Genomic DNA, 21371 nt, shown 5'->3' on the forward strand with positions numbered 1-21371 from the left:
ATTCAATTCAAATCAAATACCGTAAATGCATCAATAGATGAGAATGAGATGGCGTGTTGAAATCATCGTTAATCATTAGCTAAAGTGATGATAATTGATAATCATCATCGTCTTCGTCTTCGTCTTCACTCAAATCGGTAGATAAATTAAGCGTTTTCCATATCCCACTGAAAACAGCATTCAACCGCAACAACACTATAATTACTTCATTTACCAACTGATTTGATAGTTTATTTTTTTTTCAATTTTTTTTTTTTAATTTTTTCAGCTGATTCGATATTTATTTAACGCTACGCGAGCATCTCCTCTCCCTCTCTATCTCTCTCTCTCACACACAAACACACACGCGCGCCAGCTCAAACAGCCGCTGGATTGGAAAATTTTGATTGCATTTTGTGAGGATGGGTGCAACGTGCTGGCCTCATGAGCCGGAGGTAAATCTCGATTCGCGATACTGCTGTAGTGGCGTTATGAGCTTTAGTTTTTGGTTGATTTCTCTAGAATTTCTAGGATTGGATGCAGCTGTGATTTGAGTTATTCTGGATTATTGTTGATTTACTGCAATTTAACTGCTGTTTTGATACTCAATTGAGGAGAAAGTACAATGGCAATAGTGTTGATAGAGAAAACCCGCTTTAAACAGGTATCACGATTCACGCGTGCTATATGTGTGTATTAACGCAAAAAAACAAAAAAAAAAACAAAATAGCATGTGTATGTTAGCCATTGTTAACCTTGCTACTCAGGAAATTAACCTTAAGCTGAGTAGTAGGCTTTGTCCAATCTGATTTTATCCATTTTTATGTCATTGAATGTTGATATGTTGCACATGTAGTTTAAACGATTTTGTTCAAATTATGCTTAATGTGAAGTACTTCATGTTTCAGTTGAATTCAATCAGAAGAAAGGTTGCTGCAATGTCTGGATGTGATGCCAAGGAGGTCAGAATTGTTGTATCCCCATATAGGATTTGTCCACTGGGAGCTCATATTGACCATCAGGTATGGATTATGTCATTTTTAAAAGCGATTCTGTTTTATGAGTCTTGATAGTTTACTTGTTGTTAGTGGCCTTACAAGCCTCGTTAAACCTTTAGTGATGAAAATATGTGGATGAAGCTATAGTGTAACTTAATGCATGTTTTCTCCTGAGCTTTTAATGTCTACTGTTATGAGTTTCCTTAAAAGAGTTTATGTTAGTTAGACATCTTTATCTTTTACCTAACACTTGAAGCAATTAATGATATCTGCTATGTGCAATAGATCCTAGACTGTAGATTAGTAACTGTTTGTTAGTTAGACATCTTTATCTGTATTATGTTTACTAGTTGGTATCATTGTTACAGGGTGGGACTGTTTCAGCAATGACAATCGATAAGGGTATAATTCTTGGATTTGTTCCGTCCAGTGATTGTCAGGTACCACCCTTTTTAAACACCACATCAAGAGGTGTAGCAGTGATGTATAACTAATGTGATTCCAAGAGGCGAGCATATTTGAGAATATTTTAATGAAATTTACTTCCTGTGATTTACTTCATTATTTTTCTGTGTAGGTTCTTCTACAATCTGGACAATTTAAAGGTGAAGTTAAGTTCAGGTGATTACTAGAGCATCATTTTGATTTCTGAGTTTCAGTAACACAATAACATTTTTTTTTTCTCTGATATATTATGATTTAGTCAGCACTCATCTTGGTTCTCCCTCTCTCCATCTCCCTCTCCCACCATATGGAAACTGGTTGTTCCTACTTCGAAGCCCCTAAAATTGCATCCTTTCTGTTATACCATATCATGATGATGATGATGGTATCCAACTTTTTACTCGTGCATTATCTTACTCAAGTAGCTAATATTGTACCTAGACCTAGCCTATTGCTGATTTATGCTTGAAGAGCCAATAGCTGTCAAAAGTTGTTTAAGTTGATTTCTGTGAATCTAAAATTGTTGGAAACTGGTGCTTTTACATAGAAAGATAGCTTGATAATTACACATGCTTTGTGTTCATTTCTCTCTCTTTCTTCCACCGAGTAGAAATGCAAATGATTGGGGTATAACATTCATGTGCTCATGAATAAAGTTTTCTGCATGGCGGATTCACAGGGTGGATGAAGAGCAACTGCCTGGAAATGCTTCCAAATCAAATAATTCAGGTGGTGTAAAAAATTCGTCTGTTGCACTGGAAGAGTGTGGCTGGGGAAATTATGCCAGAGGAGCAATTTATGCATTACAGAAAAGAGGGAACCATCTAAAGCAGGTTTTCTTGCTTTCCTGCCTCCTTTAATGAACTGTGCTTTAATTTTGTGTCCAGATCAACTTTCGCAATTGAGAAATGGTATTTGAGTTCTACAGGTAAGAAATAGTACACTCAGACTATGCTATAGTACAGTCCTGTGCCGACCAAACCTCCGTCATTTGGGAAATAGAAGCTGACAGTTTGGATGCTCTTTTCCTGTGCTTGCAATTAGATATTATGAGGATTTACTTTTATATGCTTAGGCATCACATATAATTTTATTATGGTCATGCTTTATTGGTATTGCTTTGATAAAGGGATTTAAAAACACATATCTCTGCTGACATAAATGCTTGCAATCTTTATGGAATACTTTTTTCATCCATATGGTGGATAACTCATAGTTGTATATCAGTGTCCTTATATCCAACAAACTTTATTGTTATCTTGCAGGGCATTGTGGGATTCATCCGTGGCGACGAGGGGCTAGACAGTTCAGGGCTTAGCTCTTCAGCAGCTGTAGGTGTACACTCTTCTTCTCCCGTACAAATTTTATGTTATATGCTGAGCTGATTGGTTTCTAGCTTGATAGTAAAGCACTCTTACATGTTGTAATTACTATGTTTACCATTTCTTTTCATGTTGTTGCTGAAAACCGATCTCACTGATTCACTGTTCGCTACTATGTTCTGCTGCCAATTTAAAATTTGCCTCGTAAATAGTTAGCATGATATCTAAAATAGATTCAATTTATGCTTTGTTGTTTCTGGGTAGTGGGTATGAATTATTCCATGAGCATCTAACTACAGAATGGCATGGGAGACAAAACTAATATCTCATATGTAAATCTTTAGAGCCATGACCTTCTGAATGCACTACCATGAATCTTACAGCAGCCCATCATTTTTCTCTTCTTCCTGTGTGGTTACGGAAATCTCTTGTTAGACAGGTTGGTGTGGCGTATCTGTTGGCTTTTGAAAGTGCCAATAACCTTAAAATATCTCCGACAGAGAACATTGAATATGACAGGTACAGATATCTGATAAATTTAAATCAATGGCTCGATTTTTCCTTGTTTCTGTATCTGTATACAGTAAATTATTTTCTCCTTCAGTCTCTCCTATAATAATTGATCACACTTCACCAAACATGCAGGTTAATTGAAAATGAATATTTAGGTCTGAGAAATGGCATATTGGATCAATCAGCCATATTGCTTTCAAGCTATGGCTGTTTAACTTGTATGGACTGTAAGGTAAATAACCTTTTGTCTTTAAAAAATCATATTATCAGGATTTACCTTTTTCAAACTGTGTGCCTTGTATAATTTGCATAGTGGTTCACAATGGTCCATGCTTCCCATCATGTTATTGTACATAGCTTTCCTATTAAAGAGTTTGGCTCTATATTTCACACTAAAGAACAAAGAGTGGTGATGTATTAGAAAATTTGGGATTTTAGTTTCTGAAGCTGACCTTTGAAAAAGTTTGGGTGTGGGTTGGTTTCTATAATGGATCCGACCAGCTAATGGATATTGATTGCGAATTATGATAGCAGAATGTCTAAAAGGATAAATTTTCTAAATTTCTTTCTAAAGGATGCTTCATTGGAATGTTATCTTGTGGTGTTCCCGTGTTAATGTTCAACAATATCTTTCACTATTCTGTTAGTTATTGTACACTTTCTTTGCATGGTTTTGCATGTCTATTGACACAGCAATTACACATGGCAAGCTTTTTTCTTAAAACATTTCTACAAAATTCACTTATTTTCAAGTCTAAACTGGTTAATGCTTTACAACTTAGTGGAGTTCTGTCTAAACTCTTCCTCCATTCAATGAGGACAAGGTAGACCTATTGTCGAGGTTGTAGTTATATTTTTCACACTTGAATGGAGTAGGTTATTCTAGAACAATCACCACTGCTGTACATAGAATCAAGAGTACACATTTTCTGATAAGATAGCCTGCTTTTACTAGGTTTGTTTGCTCTGAACTCATTCACTATTAGCTAAAATGAATTGGTTTTGACTGATGATGTATTTTCATTCTACAAATCATTGTCACAGTATTAATCATTTGTTTTACTTGTTTGTGCATCTATGCAGCTTTATAGTAAAAGGTTACAACTTTGCTCTGATCATATCCATAATTGTTAAACCAGTAGGTTGTAGCTGGTTCCTTTTAAATTTCAAATCATTGTCTGTTTTGCATTGTTTTACATAGACAGATGACTTAATTAAGTGACACTCTCTGACAGCTACTGATTATCTCATTCCATTTCAGTCACAAGCTTTCGTTGAAATTGCTCTTCCTGTGCAGACCAAAGAGCACAGACTTATAAGCTCTCCAGACTTGAATAGAAATCTTAATGTGATAAAGAAGCAGTTCAAGATACTACTCGCATTTTCAGGCTTGAAGCAGGCTTTGACAACAAATCCCGGTTATAATTCTCGAGTTGCAGAATGTCGGGATGCTGCAAGAATTCTGCTTCAGTAAGATCCTTGTTAGACCATGTCCTGAATGTAGTTTGTGTGGCCTCAAGAAAAACATAGCATTTCTTATCATATTATATTGACACAAATAGTACCTCCAACTTGTGCAAGAAGGATATAGTATCAGAATGACTGATGTTGGTTTGAGTGGATTTGGACTCTATGAAAATGGATATTTAATAACTTTAAAACGAAGAACAAAACGAAAATGAAAACCATGGATTTAACTCTGGGTTTGACACTCATGAGTCGTGACCTTGCAAATCATTCAACCCCAAACTTGAAATAGGCTCCACAAACCCCAGCTCTAAACTTGGTAGTCTTCCATCATAATAAAATCTCTTAAAACAGGTTGTGATATTCTCCCTTTAATCTGATCTCCGTCCCTTTCAGTCCCTGCAAGGCATGTGTCATAGTCCTTGCTTGATAACTATACTATGTTTAACAATTAACATAAAACTGCACCAGACAGTCAACCATATATTGTGTTGTCTCGGTCTCTTTCCTAATCATGTCTGCTTATTTACAGGGCTTCTGGGATTGAAGGGTTGGAACCCATCCTATCTAATGGTACGTGCACAGCTTTCTTATATTTGAATGTTTGTGCTTATTGTTGTTGGTGCTCAGATTCTGTTAAATTCTACAGTTGAACCGGAAGTCTACGAGGAGCACAAGGTGTGCTACTTACTCACCCTTTTGAAGTGATATATAGTGGAGTAGTAGTTTTTTTCTATGCTAGTTATTCTTTTTGAAGAAGGTCGATCCTTTATACATAACTTTCTGCTTAGGAATCAGGATCACTATTCACTGATGACATCTCTGATAATTTGGGGTTGGGCAGTTGTCTATAATCTTGAAATGAGTAAGATTTAACTGATGCATGTAAGGCCATAACTATCAACACTTCCTGCTCTAAGAAAAAAAAATATTTGTTTATTCTGCTTTAAAGATAACTTATACTCCAATTAAGATCAAAATGAAGAGAAGCAGACATTCACATCATTCCAATCTCCATCCAAATCAGAGGTCATGTGGTTACTGTCCTATCGAGCCTTCAGGGATCACCCTTGTCTACTCTTACCAGATAGTATAACTCCCGATGATGATTTGACCTAGCCTTTGTTATCTACCTCGGCCTTGACCTTTGAAGCTAATATTTACGGCTTTGGTGCAGAGCAAACTAGATGCCACTCTTCTGAGAAGAGCAGAGCACTATTTCTCCGAGAACAAGCGAGTTTTAAAAGGTTCTGCTCTTGCACTTAACAGAAAGATAGATCTCCTCGAACTATTAGTTTTTGTCTCTAATCTTCATTAGCAAACCAATATTTTTCTATTGACACTTCCGTAAAAATCACATCAAGGTCTCGAGGCTTGGGCTTCTGGAAACCTAGAGGATTTTGGGAAGCTGATTTCGGCATCCGGTTTGAGTTCTATCCAAAATTACGAAAGTGGTAAGACATCTTTACCATATATCTATTGGAGTAGTAACAAATGTGATATTCTTCAAAAATTTTACTATTTCTTCCATGCATACACGTTCATGGGCTTCTGTACATATATGTTTAGGCCAAATCCCTTCCTATTCTTACTAGGATTAAGACTCGTAGACGTAGATTCATATCGTATTAAACTGAGTAAATAATCCATGTGTTTATTTGTTTGTATTTGTGATTACTTGACCAATTATTTCCGAACAAATTAACCCGAGGGTGAAACCTACATTTGTTGCGAACTATAATGCGGAAAATCTCACAGTTGATTCTATCTTGCATAACAAAAACAGGTTGCGAGCCTCTTATCCAACTCTACGAGATCCTAGTGAAAGCACCAGGTGTTTTTGGAGCGCGTTTCAGCGGTGCAGGGTTCCGTGGATGCTGCATTGCATTTGTAGACGCTGACCGTGCTTTGGAGGCTGCCTCGTTTACCAGGAAAGAGTACACTAAGGTTCAACCTAAGCTGGCGAGCCAGATCGATCAAGATAAGATGGTCTTGATATGCGATGCAGGTGATTGTGCTTGCGTCATATGATCTCAACAAATCAGTTATACAAAATACAAAGCTTAGTTTTAAACGCAATCCATATTTCATTCATTTGAGCCCTGCAATAATGCTCAAAGTTGTAGCAGCTTCAACATTGAGAAGTGTAGTACTACACTAGTGGACTGGAAATTCAATATATATAACCCAGAAATGTACTCCACATACATATGTATTTTCTCGTCGAGTACTCGACGATCCTATGTATGTATTTTCTCGTCGAGTACTCGACGATCCTACTCGACATTCGAAATACACTATAATTTTTGGAAATGATTTTCCATATTGTCCTGTATTTTAGAATATTTTATTGATGAAAGTCGAGAGCTTATATTGATAACTATTTAATGAGAAATATATTATACGGCAAAAATAATTTTATACATTTATTGTAATTATAATACGTACGTATTTTATTTTACAAATTCCTCAAGGAGAAGTTTAAATTGTTCATTTTCTATATAACTTCAAATAAATAATAAAATAAGAAATCAAGATTTAATTTTTATACAATTGTATAAAAGTCAATAAAATTCTTCAAAGTATTAAGAAACAAAATACAAAACAAAACAAAAAAATGAACCAAATCAGAGCGATAATCACAGATGGAAGTTCAATTAAAATATGGAACATAACCTTGAGGTACAAATCATGAGATTGAGTACAAAGTAAGAAAACAGCCTTTGATCAATATATTTCTTTGACTTCTTTACTGACATATTAATCGAATTCTTCAGAGAAATATATGGTATTAATCCGTAAACTCGATCGAGCAAGGTTCAGAACACCTATGATCAAACCAATAAAAATATGGAACATAACATTTCACTTGAATTAATTATTTATAAGCCTTTTGAATATAAAAATCCATCACAAAGGCAATATGAGATAGATAAACCCCGTTTCGGTATAAGAAGATTGTGAGTTCTGCTCTTTTAATGGTAGTAACAAAATTTACTAATATTTTTATGACAAAAATTCAATATAGATTAATGTAAATAAAGCCATGGAGATGATAAAAGTTCAATAAAAGCAGGGATACTAAACAGTCATATGCCAAACAATTCCAATGTACAAAACGATAGATCATCTAGCAAGTACCAAAACTCCTCAAGAAAGTAAGGTATCGGTTTAATATGCCAATTTGAAGGGGTGAAATTAACACTTATAACTCAGCACAAAAGATAGTGACATCGAACTTCCGACAGATCCCAAAAATACGGTGCTATTAGAAGACAGGCTTAATAGTTACGACCAAATGTCACGTCATTCTGCACTGGAATTATAGTGTGCTCACTTTTTGGGCTTCTTTGGAGAAGGAGTGTCTCCATGCTCGGGCTTGCGTTTGATATTCAAGAAGTGTTCAACCTACAGACAACCAAGCAAAATAACATGAGTTACGGAGCTATAAACTACAGAAAGAGAAAAGCTAAAGCCCCATCATAAATATAAGATAAACCTATTTTCCTTACCTTTTTATCACCAAGCATGGGTGTCAAGCCCCCACCCAGGTCTGTCTCTACAGTTGCATAACCACTCCGTGGATCGCTACTTTGCCTGCAAACATTAAGTGTAAATATAATTAACACAAGAGCCAAAGTAAGTTCATTTAAACAAAGAGCATCTAGATATTTTGGGAGAGAAGGAAAACATGAATGGAGAAAAATGAGGCAGAAGTAGCAGTGGAGAGAAGAAGCAGATGATATAGCAATCTTTTCAGAAATGTGCCAACTACTGGTAAATGTTTGGGATGAACTTTTTTAGGAACAAGAATGGAGAAGCAAAGGAAAGTTTTCTTCCATGTGTAAGTGAGGCAACACATAATGAAACGAAAAAAAGAACAATAGAAAAATCGTACCCTGGTTTGACATTGCCGCTTAAGACAAGATAAGGAGCTTTAAGCTGAGCTTGAGCTTCCCTCATTCTTGAAACTGAAAGTGATGGTGTATCAGCATTTTTCATCTGCTTTATTTTCAACTCTTCCTGATACTGCCGCATTCGCTTTTCTTGTTTCATCTTTCCAGGGCCTTTCCCGTGGAACTTGTGCGAGAGTAGACGAAAAGCTTCTTTTGGTGTCAACTGTTGAGAAAGGAAAGTAACATATTAGAGAGATTTGGTTAATTCCAGGTATAGAGTGCAGGTTTCACAGATTTCCACTTTCTCAATATGCAAACTAGAATTTAGTAGTAGTTCAATGTTTATTTCTATGACATAAAGTAACATTTAAGGATTTACTTGGGAATCAAAAGTAGCATGAGCTTGAATCATCTAATTTTATGAATATAGCTAGTTCAAGATTCGAGGTTGTGGAACTCATAAAATCTGTTCTGCTAACTAGTTCTCACTTAGCATGGTCCAACTTAAACAAGCGGATTGGGCTGATAATCTATTTTGCAAAAGAATGGCATCATAATTTGAAATCTAGAATTCTGCACTTATTCAGGTCACACTGATATATCTCTTAATCATCTAAGGGATAATATGCACTGAAGACCATGATATAGCCGTTCAGAGAATTGAAATAAAAAAGAAACTATTGAGAAATGAGACGGCATGTAAACATTAAACAAAGATATGAAGTAAAAGAGAAGATACTTACAATCCGGCCATATTCATCTAATCGCTCAATATTTATATCCTTAGTTCCATCTCCACCTACTATGCCAACAAGTTTGCTTTTCTTCTTATCCATGTTTCGCCCACCCCATTCAATAGTTTCCTTGAGAGTCCCACGATTTTTCAAAAGTTGAAGCGCACCTCCTAGACCCTTACCAACTGCCTGTTCATGAATTGTCTCATCTGGAGCCACCTCCTCTTCTTTTTCCTCTGTGTGGGTCTCATCTGGAGTGGGCTCTTGTACATCAGTCAAGCCACCATCTTCATCCATCATTTCATGATCAGATGTGCTGGGTGCCACATCTTCCTCCATGAAGACGGCATCTTCACTTGCAGGTTTTTTCTCTTCTGAGATAAGTATGAGAAAAACATAAGAATTAAAATGGAGAAAAATACTGCTTATCACCCAGCATTTGGGCACACAGAGTCAAGTTCCACGTATAGGAAAGGAAGTCAATTAGTTGTTAAAGCCACAGGTGAAAGCATGATTAAATGCCATAAACAAGGAAAAGGCTGGAAAATGTTCATTATTTAATGGAGCATCAGAGATATCTATTTCTAGAAGGAAACGTGTTAATGGGAAGCACAGTAAAGAACACAAGAAAGGATATAAAGGTTCGAGCAGAAAACCAGCACAACTAACAATAGAATTTGATTAAACATCCAAATATGATTAAATGAGGTAGGCAGCTAGCAGAAGACAAATCAGTAGATGATTTCAAGCTTTATCTAAATTAGATAACCAACCAACTGTCAGTCATCTTTCTGATGACCAATGCTAGTAAAAGGTATGACTAAAACCAGCAGCTATATGTTTCTATGAAACATAGCCTTCTAAATTGGTATAATTTCTTAAGTTGATAGTCCTAAGGCTAACACAACTTCGAAAAAATAATAATATTAAGCACAGGTCATTGAAACAGGTCATTGAAAGAGAGAGAATTCAGGAATTTAATAGTTGCATACCTTCATTAAGTTGTAGGCTCCAAACAAACTCGTCCATCTCTGTGAAGGTAACCTTATTCTCTGGTTGATCCCCAGAACTTTCATTTGGATTGTCAGAAGCTGACACATTGGCATCACGAGAGGCTAGGAGCTTAATAACCACGGAGCCAGATTTTTCTGTTCCATTTTGTTTTTGCAAGGCTATTTTTCTCGCTCTTTCCAATGATTTCCGGAGTTCATCATCATCATCACCAAAAGCAGGTGCATCTTCTTCCTCTGTCTGCATGGTAACCCCTTGCTCTTGCCGGAGAGACTTAGATGCCTCATCTGCTTTAGCTAATGCTGATTGGTAAGCATTGCTCCTCGTTTCAGCCTCAATTCTATCCTCTTCCTCCTTACGAATCTGTCGTCTCCCATCTTTCCTAGAACCAAGATCCTCAACACCCAGTCCAGAAGCTATAGCCTCAGCTTCAAGGGCATTTATGTCCAGCTTATCCTTCTTCCTCAAAGACTTCTTTTTCTTTGGCTTCTTAAATTTGGCCATTTCTTCTTGGGTATAATAATCTGTTGATGTCTTCCCAATTGGATTCAGATCTTCACCATGATTGCTTGCAGACACTCCTTGAATTCTTCTTCGGAGCTGGCGTTGAATTACAAAACCTAAGTTAACTGAAATAGTCCTAGTTATATACTTAAACCAATCATCATATACACTAAATGAATAATTTACCTCTTCCAATTTCCTTTCAGCTTCACCAGAAAACCTTCCACTCGAATCAAGAGTTAACCCCTGTCACAACAAATAATTCAAGGGCGTAAATGAAAGAATATATTATTGAGCACAGTGTTTACACACGTAAAAATAACTTAATTAAAAAATATTAAACAAACCTCATCAGCGATAGGATCATCATATTGTGGAAGCATTTTTTTCTCTACACCCACTTCATCATTGAACCTAATATAACAAAATAAAAGAGAGATAATGAGTCAAACAAAAATCATGAGATATCATCAAGATCAGTTATGACTTTTTCTTACTTGTCATCATAAACACCAACTTTTTTCTTTGAATCTCTATAAGCCTCGTCCCTTCGCTTTTGCTCTCCAATCTCCACATTTTCAAGCATATCAACCTCTGGTATATACAATTTAACGTCACCTTAGGAAATCTGAGTCCAGAAAATACCCCAAAAGATGAAAATAACTGAAGCAGTAGCATATAAATGCTATGAAAGAAGTACATAAATAATACCTTCATTGATGTCTCCATCAGCGAGTATGCTTTGATCTTTGAGAGTTAGCACAACTGCACCCCCTTCAAGTACTTTGTCCAGTCCATGGAGAACTTTGACTCCACCCAAGTGTTCTGCCAATAGATAATAGAAAACAAAATTTCAGCGCATTGATCATAATAAGTTGTCCCATCATACAAATTTACGGATTCCATGAGCACTTAAAAAGAATTACTTCAAAAATATGCAGCACAGAGGTTTCTAAGTATGAAAGTGACACCCATGCATGAGTTTAAAGGTAACATACGTGCTATGTCTTGAGTTCCTGATTCATCATCACTTCCTTCATCATTCATATTATCCTGTTCAGCAAACCAATTACTTATCAATATCTTCCACTCAAAAGAAAACAAAGTAGGACAATCAAACTAAACTAAAAACTGAACAGAAATTAAACATAAAGCTAATGTTACCTGCTCCTCAAAAATTCTTGAAAGCTGCAATGCTTTCTCCTTCTCAGTATTCCTTTTCTCTTCAATCTTCCTGCTCTTATTAACCCAAGACAAAATATCAGAAGCACCTTCAGACGTCTTCATCAACCTTTCTTCTTTCATTCTGACATAGAGAAAGAAATTAACCTGTAAGTCTACGACTGAAAGAAATTAAACTCCAGAAACAGTATGCTACAGAAAATTATTTAAAATAAGAATGTAATTAAAATACCCAGAATAGGACTTACTTAGAAATACGCTGCTCTAACTTAGATGTTGATTCACGATTATCAGCCTTCTCAGTTTGGTCAAGACTTTTGGCACCACTCTTGGCATCAGAGTTATCAACTTGGTGCTTACTAGTTTGATTGTGACTATAATCATTCTCAAATCTAGATTGGCCATCCTTGCTCTCGTCCTTCTGTTTTCGACTACTTTTATCTCTGTCACTTGCCCTATCCTTCTCTTGCTCTGCCAGCTTTTCCTTCTCTCTGTCTCTCTCCTTCCCCTTCTCTCTCTCAGCTGTATCTTTACCTCTATGTCTAGCAAATTCCCTTTCCCTCTCCCTATCTTTGTGCTTTTCTCGCTCCTTATCCTTTGATCTATCTTTTTCCTTCTCCTTGTCTCTATCCTTATCTCGGCTCTTCTCTTTTACTTTTTCTTTATCCCGTCCTCTTTCGGCGTCCTTCTCCGCTTCCTTTTCCCTTTCACGTTCCCGTTCCTTTTCCTTTATACGGTCCCTTCGCTCTTTGTCTTTCTCTTTTTCTTTGTGCTTGTCTCGTTCAGTATCCTGCTCTCGGCCCTTATCACGAATTTTATCTTTCTCCCTCTCATCCCTGTCCTCTTTCCTCCTATCCCTAGTGGATGATCGATCTTTCTCAGATTCTTTATTTTCCTTACTATTGTCCAGGACCTTTGACCTTTCTCGATCCCTACTCCTGTGATCTTTCTCCTCCCTACGGCCACTGCTTTTGCTCTTCTCTTTGCCACGGTTCTTGCCAGACTCTAGTGCTTCGTCAGATTCATTTTCCCCCATACCACCATAGTCTCCTGTCCATCTCTCCCTCATATTGTCACCTCCATCACGTCTTTCAACACTTCTGCGGTGCGTGGGATCAGTTAAATCCACCCCCATGACTTACAAGATTAATGATGATTGCCTTCAGATCGAATGCAGTGTTCACAAAATATCTGAGGATACAAAAAAATGAATTAATTATTTAAGCGACTAACATCTACATAATCAAATAATAACTCAAGAAGATCGATGAGAAGCACTCAAGGATACTGATACCATTATACCACCAAAGGAATCAAGCATTAGACATGCAACTTATTGATTTTCTAAACTACATTAAAATAATTGAACAAAAAGAGGGGCCAAGTAGCAGACGATATAAAGAAAAATTATAAGAAAACTCTCCAAAAGCAGCATCCGCTATTCTCCGGAAGCAAAACCCAAATACTGAATTACTGACTCCTGAAAACCAATTAGATATCTAGTTGTTTCAAGCACTAATAATAACCAAGTTTTTTTTCCTACCAGCAGAAGTTTTTAAAAAATTTCAAGGATTTCAGCCATCATCAACAAAACACAGAAGTTAGCTTCAACGAACGAGCTCCGGACAGCAATATCCATCCTCGATAACATAACAGCATATAACAACCCTACCTTATTGCCCGGACCTAATGATGTGAAATAGGCGATAATAAACACACACACACACACATCAACAAAACCCGAAAGCTCTTGATTTTTCTGTTAAATTAAGAGAATCATTAACTACATAAATTCATGCTAGAACCTCAAATTCATCGCAAATGAAGAAAGTAGGGACGGAATTAGGGTTTCAATTAACTAATACCACAGCAATAAACCGAAAAATCATCCACGCACATTTTGAATACATGAATCTAAATCACTTTTTCAAATAATAATAACGGAAAGGTACAGTAATCACCTTCAAATTCAACTGGAGACGAGAGAGCGAGCGACGGGAAAAGAAGATGATGAATGAAGAGAGAGATTCAATGTCGAAGATTTGTGTGTATATATTAAGAGCAACTATTAAAACTGGGCCGAATGTGAAAGGAAACTTATTTTGTGGGCCCATAAATATAAGGTAACAAATCAGGCCCAGATTTATCAAATTTAGAGCATCTCCGGTGGGCGGATGTCCCCCACGGACTTCTACTAGGACTTCCCATAAACACCTCCTACCACGTCACTAGGACTTACCTGCACAATCCGCCCTTCCCACGCGAACTTACCGCAATAAAAAAAATTCACAAATTCACAAATAAAGCAATTTACGTTTACGGAAATAAAAATTCGACACGAATACGAACGGGAAAAATTAACAACTTCATTAAAAAAAACATACAAGATTCAGAAGAAAAAAATAAACAAAAAAAAATTATATATAGAGTTTTTTTATTAAAAAAAAATAAAATTAAACTCGGACGTCCGCCCGCCCGTCACGCGGATATCCGAGGACATCCGGTGTCCTCATGGGACATCCGTATCCGAGGCGATGTGTTCCAATGGCGGACGTCCCGGTCGCCCGTCGCGGAAGTACGACCGGACATCCGGCGTTGGAGATGCTCTTATGACGTGTTTGTTGTGAGATTCTTTAAACGAAATTTTAAACTTGAGCACTAAGTAAAAACCCATGAGGATTTAGGCCTATAAATATTTTTTCCTTTATTTTATTAATATATATTACACTTTATTATTAAAATGAGATTGTGCCAATCTGATTGGCTGATATATATATTTGTAAAATATATATATCTTGAATATATTATATTAAAAAATTATAAAAATTATTTCAAAGTTTATAATTTTCTTCCTCTATAGATAGAAACCACGTTTGCTATATTTTTGCTTACAAGAAAATCTCATCTTTTTTCCTCCTATGATTCTTCGTTCTTTGATACAATTTCATATTTTCGGTTTCCTTTTTGCTATATCTTTGCACCAATTATGTATTACCAATTTCGTATTTCAATTATTGTAATTTAAGTTTTTTTTGTTTATATTTGTATTTTTTTAGTTTGTCATTATTATGTTTTTTATAAATTTTATTATGTAATAATAAATATTTTTTGTAATAATATTATTATTACAAAATAATAGTAGTACAAAAATAAAAATATAATGATGTTGTGGTGGTCATTGATAAACTATCAAAAGAGCTATAGTTGGGTTGGATAAATATTCAATGATATGAAAAAGGAAATTAATTAAATATTTAAAAAGTGAACAAACTGGTCTAATGATATTTATATAATTAACTCTAATTATTAATCTAATGATATTTATATAATTAATTCTAATTATTAATCTAATGATATTTATATAATTAATTCTAATAGTAAGTTTTTTATGGCATAACACAACCCATAACAGAAATTTAACTGAAGTCGAAAATGGATCTTTAACATCAATTTGATTTTCGTATTGTCCTTTTATTTTAAAACACTCTCCATTCACCCCATAGCCGTGGCGACTCGGTCATACTTTTTGTCGAACCCGAGAGCTACGAAGCGGGATCTCATCTCGATAGCAAAACAAGCGCAACTTGGCCTCCCATAGGGCTCTACCGAAGCCGGAGATGCCCAAAAATAAACGAATAAAAAAGGCGGCATCTGATAATTTACAAACACAGAGGTGAAACTGCTATATAAAAGCAGAATAAAATGCTACAAAAGAATCGACAGTCCTAGGTTGTTTCTTTTCTCTTCTTCTCGACGGATTCCTAAGAACAAAACTATATAGAGGGATTCGATCTGCCCATGAATCACCTCAACAGGAGGGGAGCATCAATCTCTAAATTCTCCAGGGCCTCGTCTCTGGCCTAACCTCAGTCAGCTGCCACGAATGTCTTCTCCTCGTAATATTTCTTCTCACTTGCTTCTTTCTTGGCATTCCGTTTCTGTGGAAAGTGAACAAAGGCACCGTTAATCATCTGAGAAGCAATGAGGAGCCAATATCCAAGAGACTACATAAATAGTCATGAATATCACAAACTTACGAAGTAGTATCGATTTCGACCAATTAGTACCCAAACTACGAGAAACCATACAAACCTATCTTATAGTTTCACATATACTCCCTATGTCCCAAGTTAATTGAGACGTTTCTTTTCAGCACGAGATTTAAGAAAGTGATGTTTAGTGAGTTAAGTGGAGAGAGAATAAAGTAGATAAGTGAAAGAGAGGATAGATAAGATGTAGTTGAAAGAGTTGATTTTTGCCAAAAGAGAAAATAGCATTTAGCTTCGAACGCCTTGTAAATGAATACGAATCGATAAATTTTGGGGCGGAGGGAGTATTAGATTTGCATAGTTTCTCGTAGTTTGGGGATCAATTAATCAAAGTCGAAACTCCATATAAAACAAGTAAATATCCTTCTATGTCCTGTTCATTTTTTCCTCCCATCAGCTTCATATATTAAAGTCAAGAACTTTCTATAAAAATCAATGTCGAAAAGACTCCAACTAAGGTCAAACCGTCAAAATATGTTAGATGAGGAGAATACCAAATAAATCTCGTGGTTGGCAATGATCCTCTCTGCTATTGAAGTGGTAGTGATGTCTTTCGGGCTCTCCAGCGTCTGGAAAATCCCCATAGATTTTGGAACCGCATACGGATCCGGTTTCCCCTGCATAATGCAATTACCATTTTTAGCATTGTGCTTTCATCATTATCCTATACACGAGTAAGAAGCTATTGAACTTACGTTCAAGAGAGGGTTCTTCTCAGCTACTGTCCCATGAACGACCAAAGATATGTTGAACGTGGTTATCTACAAAACACCAAACATTAGAAAATATAACAAAGATAAATACATACATCCAAAACCCAGCCCAAGCAAGTGTAAAATTATATAGGAGATATGATTGGAGTTCAAAAGCAAGGAATCATTTGAGCTACGAATTCTGGATTGAAGTCATTTGTTTCGACAGTAAGTCATAAAAATCATTAATATGCAGAAACACCTTACCACATCTTTCGTGACTTCCCAAGGAGCACCAATGATGACCTCATCAACATAACGGCATGCCAACACACTAAGGCTGCGTTCGTGGAGATTCATCAGTGGGTAACGACTGCCACGAAGTTCACTGCAGAAAAGGAAACCATGAGAATGAATAATGGTGAGGAATTTGACAGATTGAGATTTGAGAAGTACTGATCAGATTTTATCACTTTAATCAGAGTAAAGTTACGAGATTGAAAACAGAGGAAACGATCCATACCTCACAGTCTGGTCGGGATAAACACCAACAAGAAGGAAATCACCAAGTGCCCTGGCACTCTTTAGAATCTGTAAACCGAAAAGCAAAAGCAAAAACTGAGTCTAATGGGAAAGAGTATGGGAGTATTTTCTATTTTTGACATTGTAACTTTTCAAAACTTGGATCTTCCTTACTAAAACTTGATACCCAAACCAAGGCACAAAGGATAGCCGTAAGCATCCAAGTAAAATATTACACACATAACAGGTAAATATTCAGTTTGAATGATTCTGTAACTTTAGAAGCTATTAGTTCATGAATCCCCTTCGGTTGTCATCAGGTGCAGAATGTAATTTAGTTATGTAATTAAGAAATACAAAATCCAAAGAAGCTAAGTCTAGTTGAAAGAGCATTCCGAGGACTGAAGGTTCAGAAAATTCAAGAATACCTCCACATGTCCAGCATGGAAAAGATCAAAAGCACCATCGATGTACACAATGCGAGAATTTGGTCCAGGAACCTGTAATTTATCAGGAAACAAAATTTTATCAGCAAATCCTTCGGCCAAAAGAGGGGAATATCTATCTAGAATGCCTAACCGAAGAATACCCACAACATAAACACTCTGTTAACAGCATTGCTACTAAGTTATCGATGTGAATACCTGACCACATTAGAACAATAAAAAACTTCAGTTCTTTTTTAATTCTGTTATCAGTTGCTCTATTTATAAAGAATCTAATCTTAAAACTTATAAGAAACAAAAATGAGATCTTAAAGAAGTATATCAAATTTCTTTCATTGTAATTTTTTTTAGAAACAATGGTAAGACATTGCAAGACTAGCAAGTTCACTGCTTAAAGGTAAGTCCAAATTATGGCCATAAGGAGTAAAAGATATGCAAAGATACCTTGTCGTTTGAAAATTGCACAATTCTTCTCGAAGTTGGTAGGAAACTCGAGACCTGGGCACCCTTTACTTGGACTTTGTTATTCGTGTTTCTGTTTACACTTTCACTTTCATCTGCTTGGGGTAACTCTGAGCATGGTTTCTTGGCATTAGCTTCCTTCACCCACGAAAGTATCCTTCCTGCATACAGATCGATGCAAGAATTACAATGTGATATGGTAATCAAATTATGATGGAAAAACTCGAAATAATGACCAATTGGGGAATATTATCCTATAATTTTATTACAATCCACGAGATAAGAAATTTCAATAAGTTGATTAAATAAAAAATAAATAATAGGTTGTAGCATAAACATGAAGTTGATTGATCATAAACTCATATAGATATCTGGTTGATCATTGTTCGATGAGCAAAACATTAAAAAAATGGACACCTAGAAACATTGTAGGCCTCATCCAACAAGACCAAGTCAGCATTTTTTTTACCAGAAACTAAAATCATAGAATACGAGGAATACAGTACCTACAATATCCGTACTGGAGACACCTTCCGTACGTTTGATCTGCTTGTAGCGACCAGCTTTTTTAGCTAGAGCATAAGCATCAGTTCCATCAGGAAGAAGACAAGGATCATCACCATGTATTATATAGTCAATTTTATGCTCCTTGAAAAGTCGGTGCATAAATTCTTCTGTAATTTCGTAGGGAGCATTAGGAATGACTTCGTCCACCCACTTTAGTCCACTAACAAGGGCCAGCCTGAGATTTTTAAAAATCCAGCATTTAATCATTTCAAAGTTCTATATATGTTTTGCTGGCACAGGAAACAACGAATGCTAACAGGACATAAAAATGCTATAAGTACTAACAATATTAATCGTAGTGCATCAAATACAAACCTTTCTTCCATAGACAAAACTGGAGGACCTTTATTGGCTATAATCTCTTCATCACTGACAACTCCAACAACTAATTCATCGCCAAGTGCCTTAGCTTGTCTCAGTGCGTTGGCATGACCATAGTGCATCAGATCGAAACATCCATCCATATACACACGGACACGTTTCTTTGCAGATTTTTTCTTGTGGAAAACCCTCAAGTCGGGGAAAAGATGAGGCATGGCTGGAACACCAATCATACCAAAGTAGCTCGTTGAGAAACTGAGCAGCGCACAAGTGATCATAATACCACCAAAGAGATGGGGGTAGAAACAGACCCCATCTCTTATCCAACTGCTGCTCTCGAATTCCATCTGCCTTCTCTTGCTTTGGTCCTTTGTAATCAATACAAGAGGAGACACAAACCTTGAATGAAATCACACCAAATGTGAGAACAAGCACAAACCTTGAATGAAATCACAACAATTCTGAATCTTGAGTTAGATCACTAAGTTCAATCACTTCAATTTTAGAGGAATTTCTCTCACAATTACCATACCCCAAATCATACACTCAAATCAAAATACAACAAAAGGTAGACATGCAGTGAGGAAGGAAAAGTAGATCAACAACAAAATTGAGAAGGAAAACATGGAATCAAAAACATTTCTAAGCATAAAATTTTATCAGAGCAATTAACAATTTGAAGAATATGCCATGAATTTTTGAGAACAAGATCAAACAAGATCTGCATAAAACACGAGCACCATACCACAATCTTCACAAAGACACTTCATTCAAATCAAATTCTTCAACCACATCCTCAATAAATACCAATTCAACAACAATGTCACCACACGCAACGTAAAGAGATTTGAGACTCGAATAAAACCGAATTGCAACGAACCAGAGAAAAAGCAGATAGAAGAGGCTGGTGGGAACTTCGAGAAATTACAGGAAAAAAAAGTGTGGAAGTAAATACGCGTATTAAATACAATCACACACACAAAAAAACAAAACCATGAGTATAAAAATGAATTTCCATGATGTAAAAATTGCACAAAAAGTTGGGAATCAAAACAAAAGGGGCGTCGTGTCAGTGGAGATTCTTCACCTTTTACCCCGGTTGGTGCCTCCCGCGTCACCAATTTTGCTCGATTTACAAATGAGAATCTCGCAATTTCTCCGTAAGAAAAAATGGTAAAAAATAAAAATTGGATCTTTGGTTCGAGAAAGAAAACAAAGGGGGAAAGGAATTGGGGGAATCTGAGAATAAGGGGCGATTTAATGGGAAGAGAAAAGGGTTAAATATCTTGAAATTTGGATGGTGACCACAGAATTTGAGATTCGGTCGTCGGCAATATATGAATAATCACTTCTCTTAAGCTCTAAGAGAAGACAGGTGGGTATGCTGTGATCTGTTTGATGCGGACGCTATTACATTCCTATTCATAAATTATGACATTATACTATTCACTAATTAAAATCTGGCTGTGACCCCACTTTATCATTGTCACTCCAAATTCTTATAGGACTAGTATTTTTTTCACCCTATATCGACTATTCTCCTAGTTCTAAACAAGATCAAAATCAAAATCTTAATTATGTAATTTCTAGTTAATCTCACAGTTTCTAAAATAACTTTATATAATTTTGTAATGGAATATTAATTTATAAAATTGTACTTTGGCTGAAATATAATATTTCCTTCGAACTCTAAAGTTGGGTCGCAAAAATCATAAACTTAGATTTTGTAGTGAATTTTCTACGAAATCGGTTTTTTTCCCAAATTATGGAAAATTCACTATAAGGATAAGTTCGTGGTTTTTCTGACCAAATTTTTTGTTAATGAAATACTGAACTAGGCCCAAAATTGTGATTCTAGAGATTGAATTACTTTACTAAATCTGATGCTACGTAAAAGGTGTATAATCAAATATTTTATACTCATATTTTACTATGAGATTTCAGATCCAAGTGATCATATTTCATCCATCTAATTAATATTACTTGTCAAATAATATCACCTGTGTAGCAACTATTTTAATGAGAAATTTAGTAAAGTTAACGAGTCTCTAAAATCATAAACTTTAATCTAATTTGTTATTTTCCATGATCTTAAAGAAAAACATGAACTTGTCCCTTGTAGTGAATTTATGGAAAAAACTGATTTTGTGAAAAATTTTAGCGCATTTGATAAATAGAGAATTAATTAAATCGGATTGATAAAAGTTATTCTCCAAAAAAAAGAGAATTATTCCTTACAACTTACAAGGAGTAGTATTTAAT

General features: G+C 35.9%; 3 protein-coding genes across 8 annotated transcripts; 1 reads left to right on the top strand and 2 right to left on the bottom strand.

The window, feature by feature from the left end:
- Positions 1 to 7058, top strand: LOC125195881 (galacturonokinase). Of its 4 annotated transcripts, none has more exons than XM_048094155.1 (15): positions 1 to 137; positions 269 to 434; positions 888 to 1001; positions 1346 to 1417; positions 1555 to 1598; positions 2101 to 2254; positions 2687 to 2752; positions 3183 to 3262; positions 3389 to 3488; positions 4518 to 4726; positions 5256 to 5296; positions 5373 to 5401; positions 5901 to 5970; positions 6088 to 6177; positions 6510 to 7058. In XM_048094155.1, the coding sequence occupies exons 2-15, from the start codon at positions 402 to 404 to the stop codon at positions 6752 to 6754; spliced, it is 1347 nt and encodes a 448-aa protein (XP_047950112.1). In that variant the 5' UTR covers positions 1 to 137; positions 269 to 401; the 3' UTR covers positions 6755 to 7058. The 4 variants fall into 4 exon arrangements, with proteins under 4 accessions (XP_047950112.1, XP_047950114.1, XP_047950111.1 ...); XM_048094157.1 differs by having other exon boundaries at positions 4554 to 4726; XM_048094154.1 differs by lacking the exons at positions 1 to 137; positions 269 to 434 and adding an exon at positions 519 to 643.
- A 718-nt stretch (positions 7059 to 7776) lies between these two features.
- Positions 7777 to 14075, bottom strand: LOC125192549 (SART-1 family protein DOT2). The gene is made up of 13 exons (XM_048090156.1): positions 14012 to 14075; positions 12299 to 13241; positions 12033 to 12174; positions 11867 to 11921; positions 11580 to 11693; positions 11366 to 11462; positions 11216 to 11282; positions 11055 to 11114; positions 10346 to 10964; positions 9363 to 9727; positions 8622 to 8842; positions 8236 to 8320; positions 7777 to 8131 (listed from the first exon to the last, which is right to left on the bottom strand). Exons 2-13 carry the CDS (start codon positions 13183 to 13185, stop codon positions 8057 to 8059), a joined length of 2787 nt encoding a protein of 928 aa, XP_047946113.1. The 5' UTR covers positions 13186 to 13241; positions 14012 to 14075; the 3' UTR covers positions 7777 to 8056.
- Positions 14076 to 15634: 1559 nt separating this feature from the next.
- On the bottom strand, positions 15635 to 20478 carry LOC125196170 (ethanolamine-phosphate cytidylyltransferase-like). 3 transcript variants are annotated; one of them, XM_048094575.1, is made up of 10 exons: positions 20197 to 20478; positions 19104 to 19508; positions 18728 to 18963; positions 18204 to 18382; positions 17742 to 17813; positions 17315 to 17382; positions 17059 to 17179; positions 16795 to 16860; positions 16594 to 16716; positions 15635 to 15988 (listed from the first exon to the last, which is right to left on the bottom strand). In XM_048094575.1, exons 2-10 carry the CDS (start codon positions 19454 to 19456, stop codon positions 15917 to 15919), a joined length of 1290 nt encoding a protein of 429 aa, XP_047950532.1. In that variant the 5' UTR covers positions 19457 to 19508; positions 20197 to 20478; the 3' UTR covers positions 15635 to 15916. The 3 variants fall into 3 exon arrangements, with proteins under 3 accessions (XP_047950532.1, XP_047950533.1, XP_047950534.1); XM_048094576.1 differs by lacking the exon at positions 20197 to 20478 and adding an exon at positions 19990 to 20106; XM_048094577.1 differs by lacking the exon at positions 20197 to 20478 and adding an exon at positions 19855 to 19989.
- Between the last annotated feature and the right edge of the window lie 893 nt (positions 20479 to 21371).

This window comes from Salvia hispanica, chromosome 6, assembly GCF_023119035.1.
Source record: "Salvia hispanica cultivar TCC Black 2014 chromosome 6, UniMelb_Shisp_WGS_1.0, whole genome shotgun sequence".
In the NCBI taxonomy this organism is placed as follows: Eukaryota; Viridiplantae; Streptophyta; class Magnoliopsida; order Lamiales; family Lamiaceae; genus Salvia; species Salvia hispanica.

Excerpts from the sequence above, each read along its gene's own strand:
- LOC125195881 (XM_048094154.1), top strand. The coding sequence starts at position 605 with ATGGCAATAGTGTTGATAGAGAAAACCCGCTTTAAACAG. Across the intron at positions 2,255-2,686 it reads GAGGGAACCATCTAAAGCAG|GGCATTGTGGGATTCATCCG; the intron begins GTTTTCTTGCTT and ends GTTATCTTGCAG. Across the intron at positions 5,971-6,087 it reads GAACAAGCGAGTTTTAAAAG|GTCTCGAGGCTTGGGCTTCT; the intron begins GTTCTGCTCTTG and ends AATCACATCAAG.
- LOC125196170 (XM_048094575.1), bottom strand. The coding sequence starts at position 19,456 with ATGGAATTCGAGAGCAGCAGTTGGATAAGAGATGGGGTCTGTTTCTAC. Across the intron at positions 18,964-19,103 it reads GTTTTGTCTATGGAAGAAAG|GCTGGCCCTTGTTAGTGGAC; the intron begins GTTTGTATTTGA and ends TAAAAATCTCAG. Across the intron at positions 16,717-16,794 it reads AGAAGAACCCTCTCTTGAAC|GGGAAACCGGATCCGTATGC; the intron begins GTAAGTTCAATA and ends TGCATTATGCAG.
- LOC125192549 (XM_048090156.1), bottom strand. The coding sequence starts at position 13,185 with ATGGGGGTGGATTTAACTGATCCCACGCACCGCAGAAGTGTTGAAAGA. Across the intron at positions 11,283-11,365 it reads GTTGGTGTTTATGATGACAA|GTTCAATGATGAAGTGGGTG; the intron begins GTAAGAAAAAGT and ends TTGTTATATTAG. Across the intron at positions 8,132-8,235 it reads CCATGCTTGGTGATAAAAAG|GTTGAACACTTCTTGAATAT; the intron begins GTAAGGAAAATA and ends GGTTGTCTGTAG.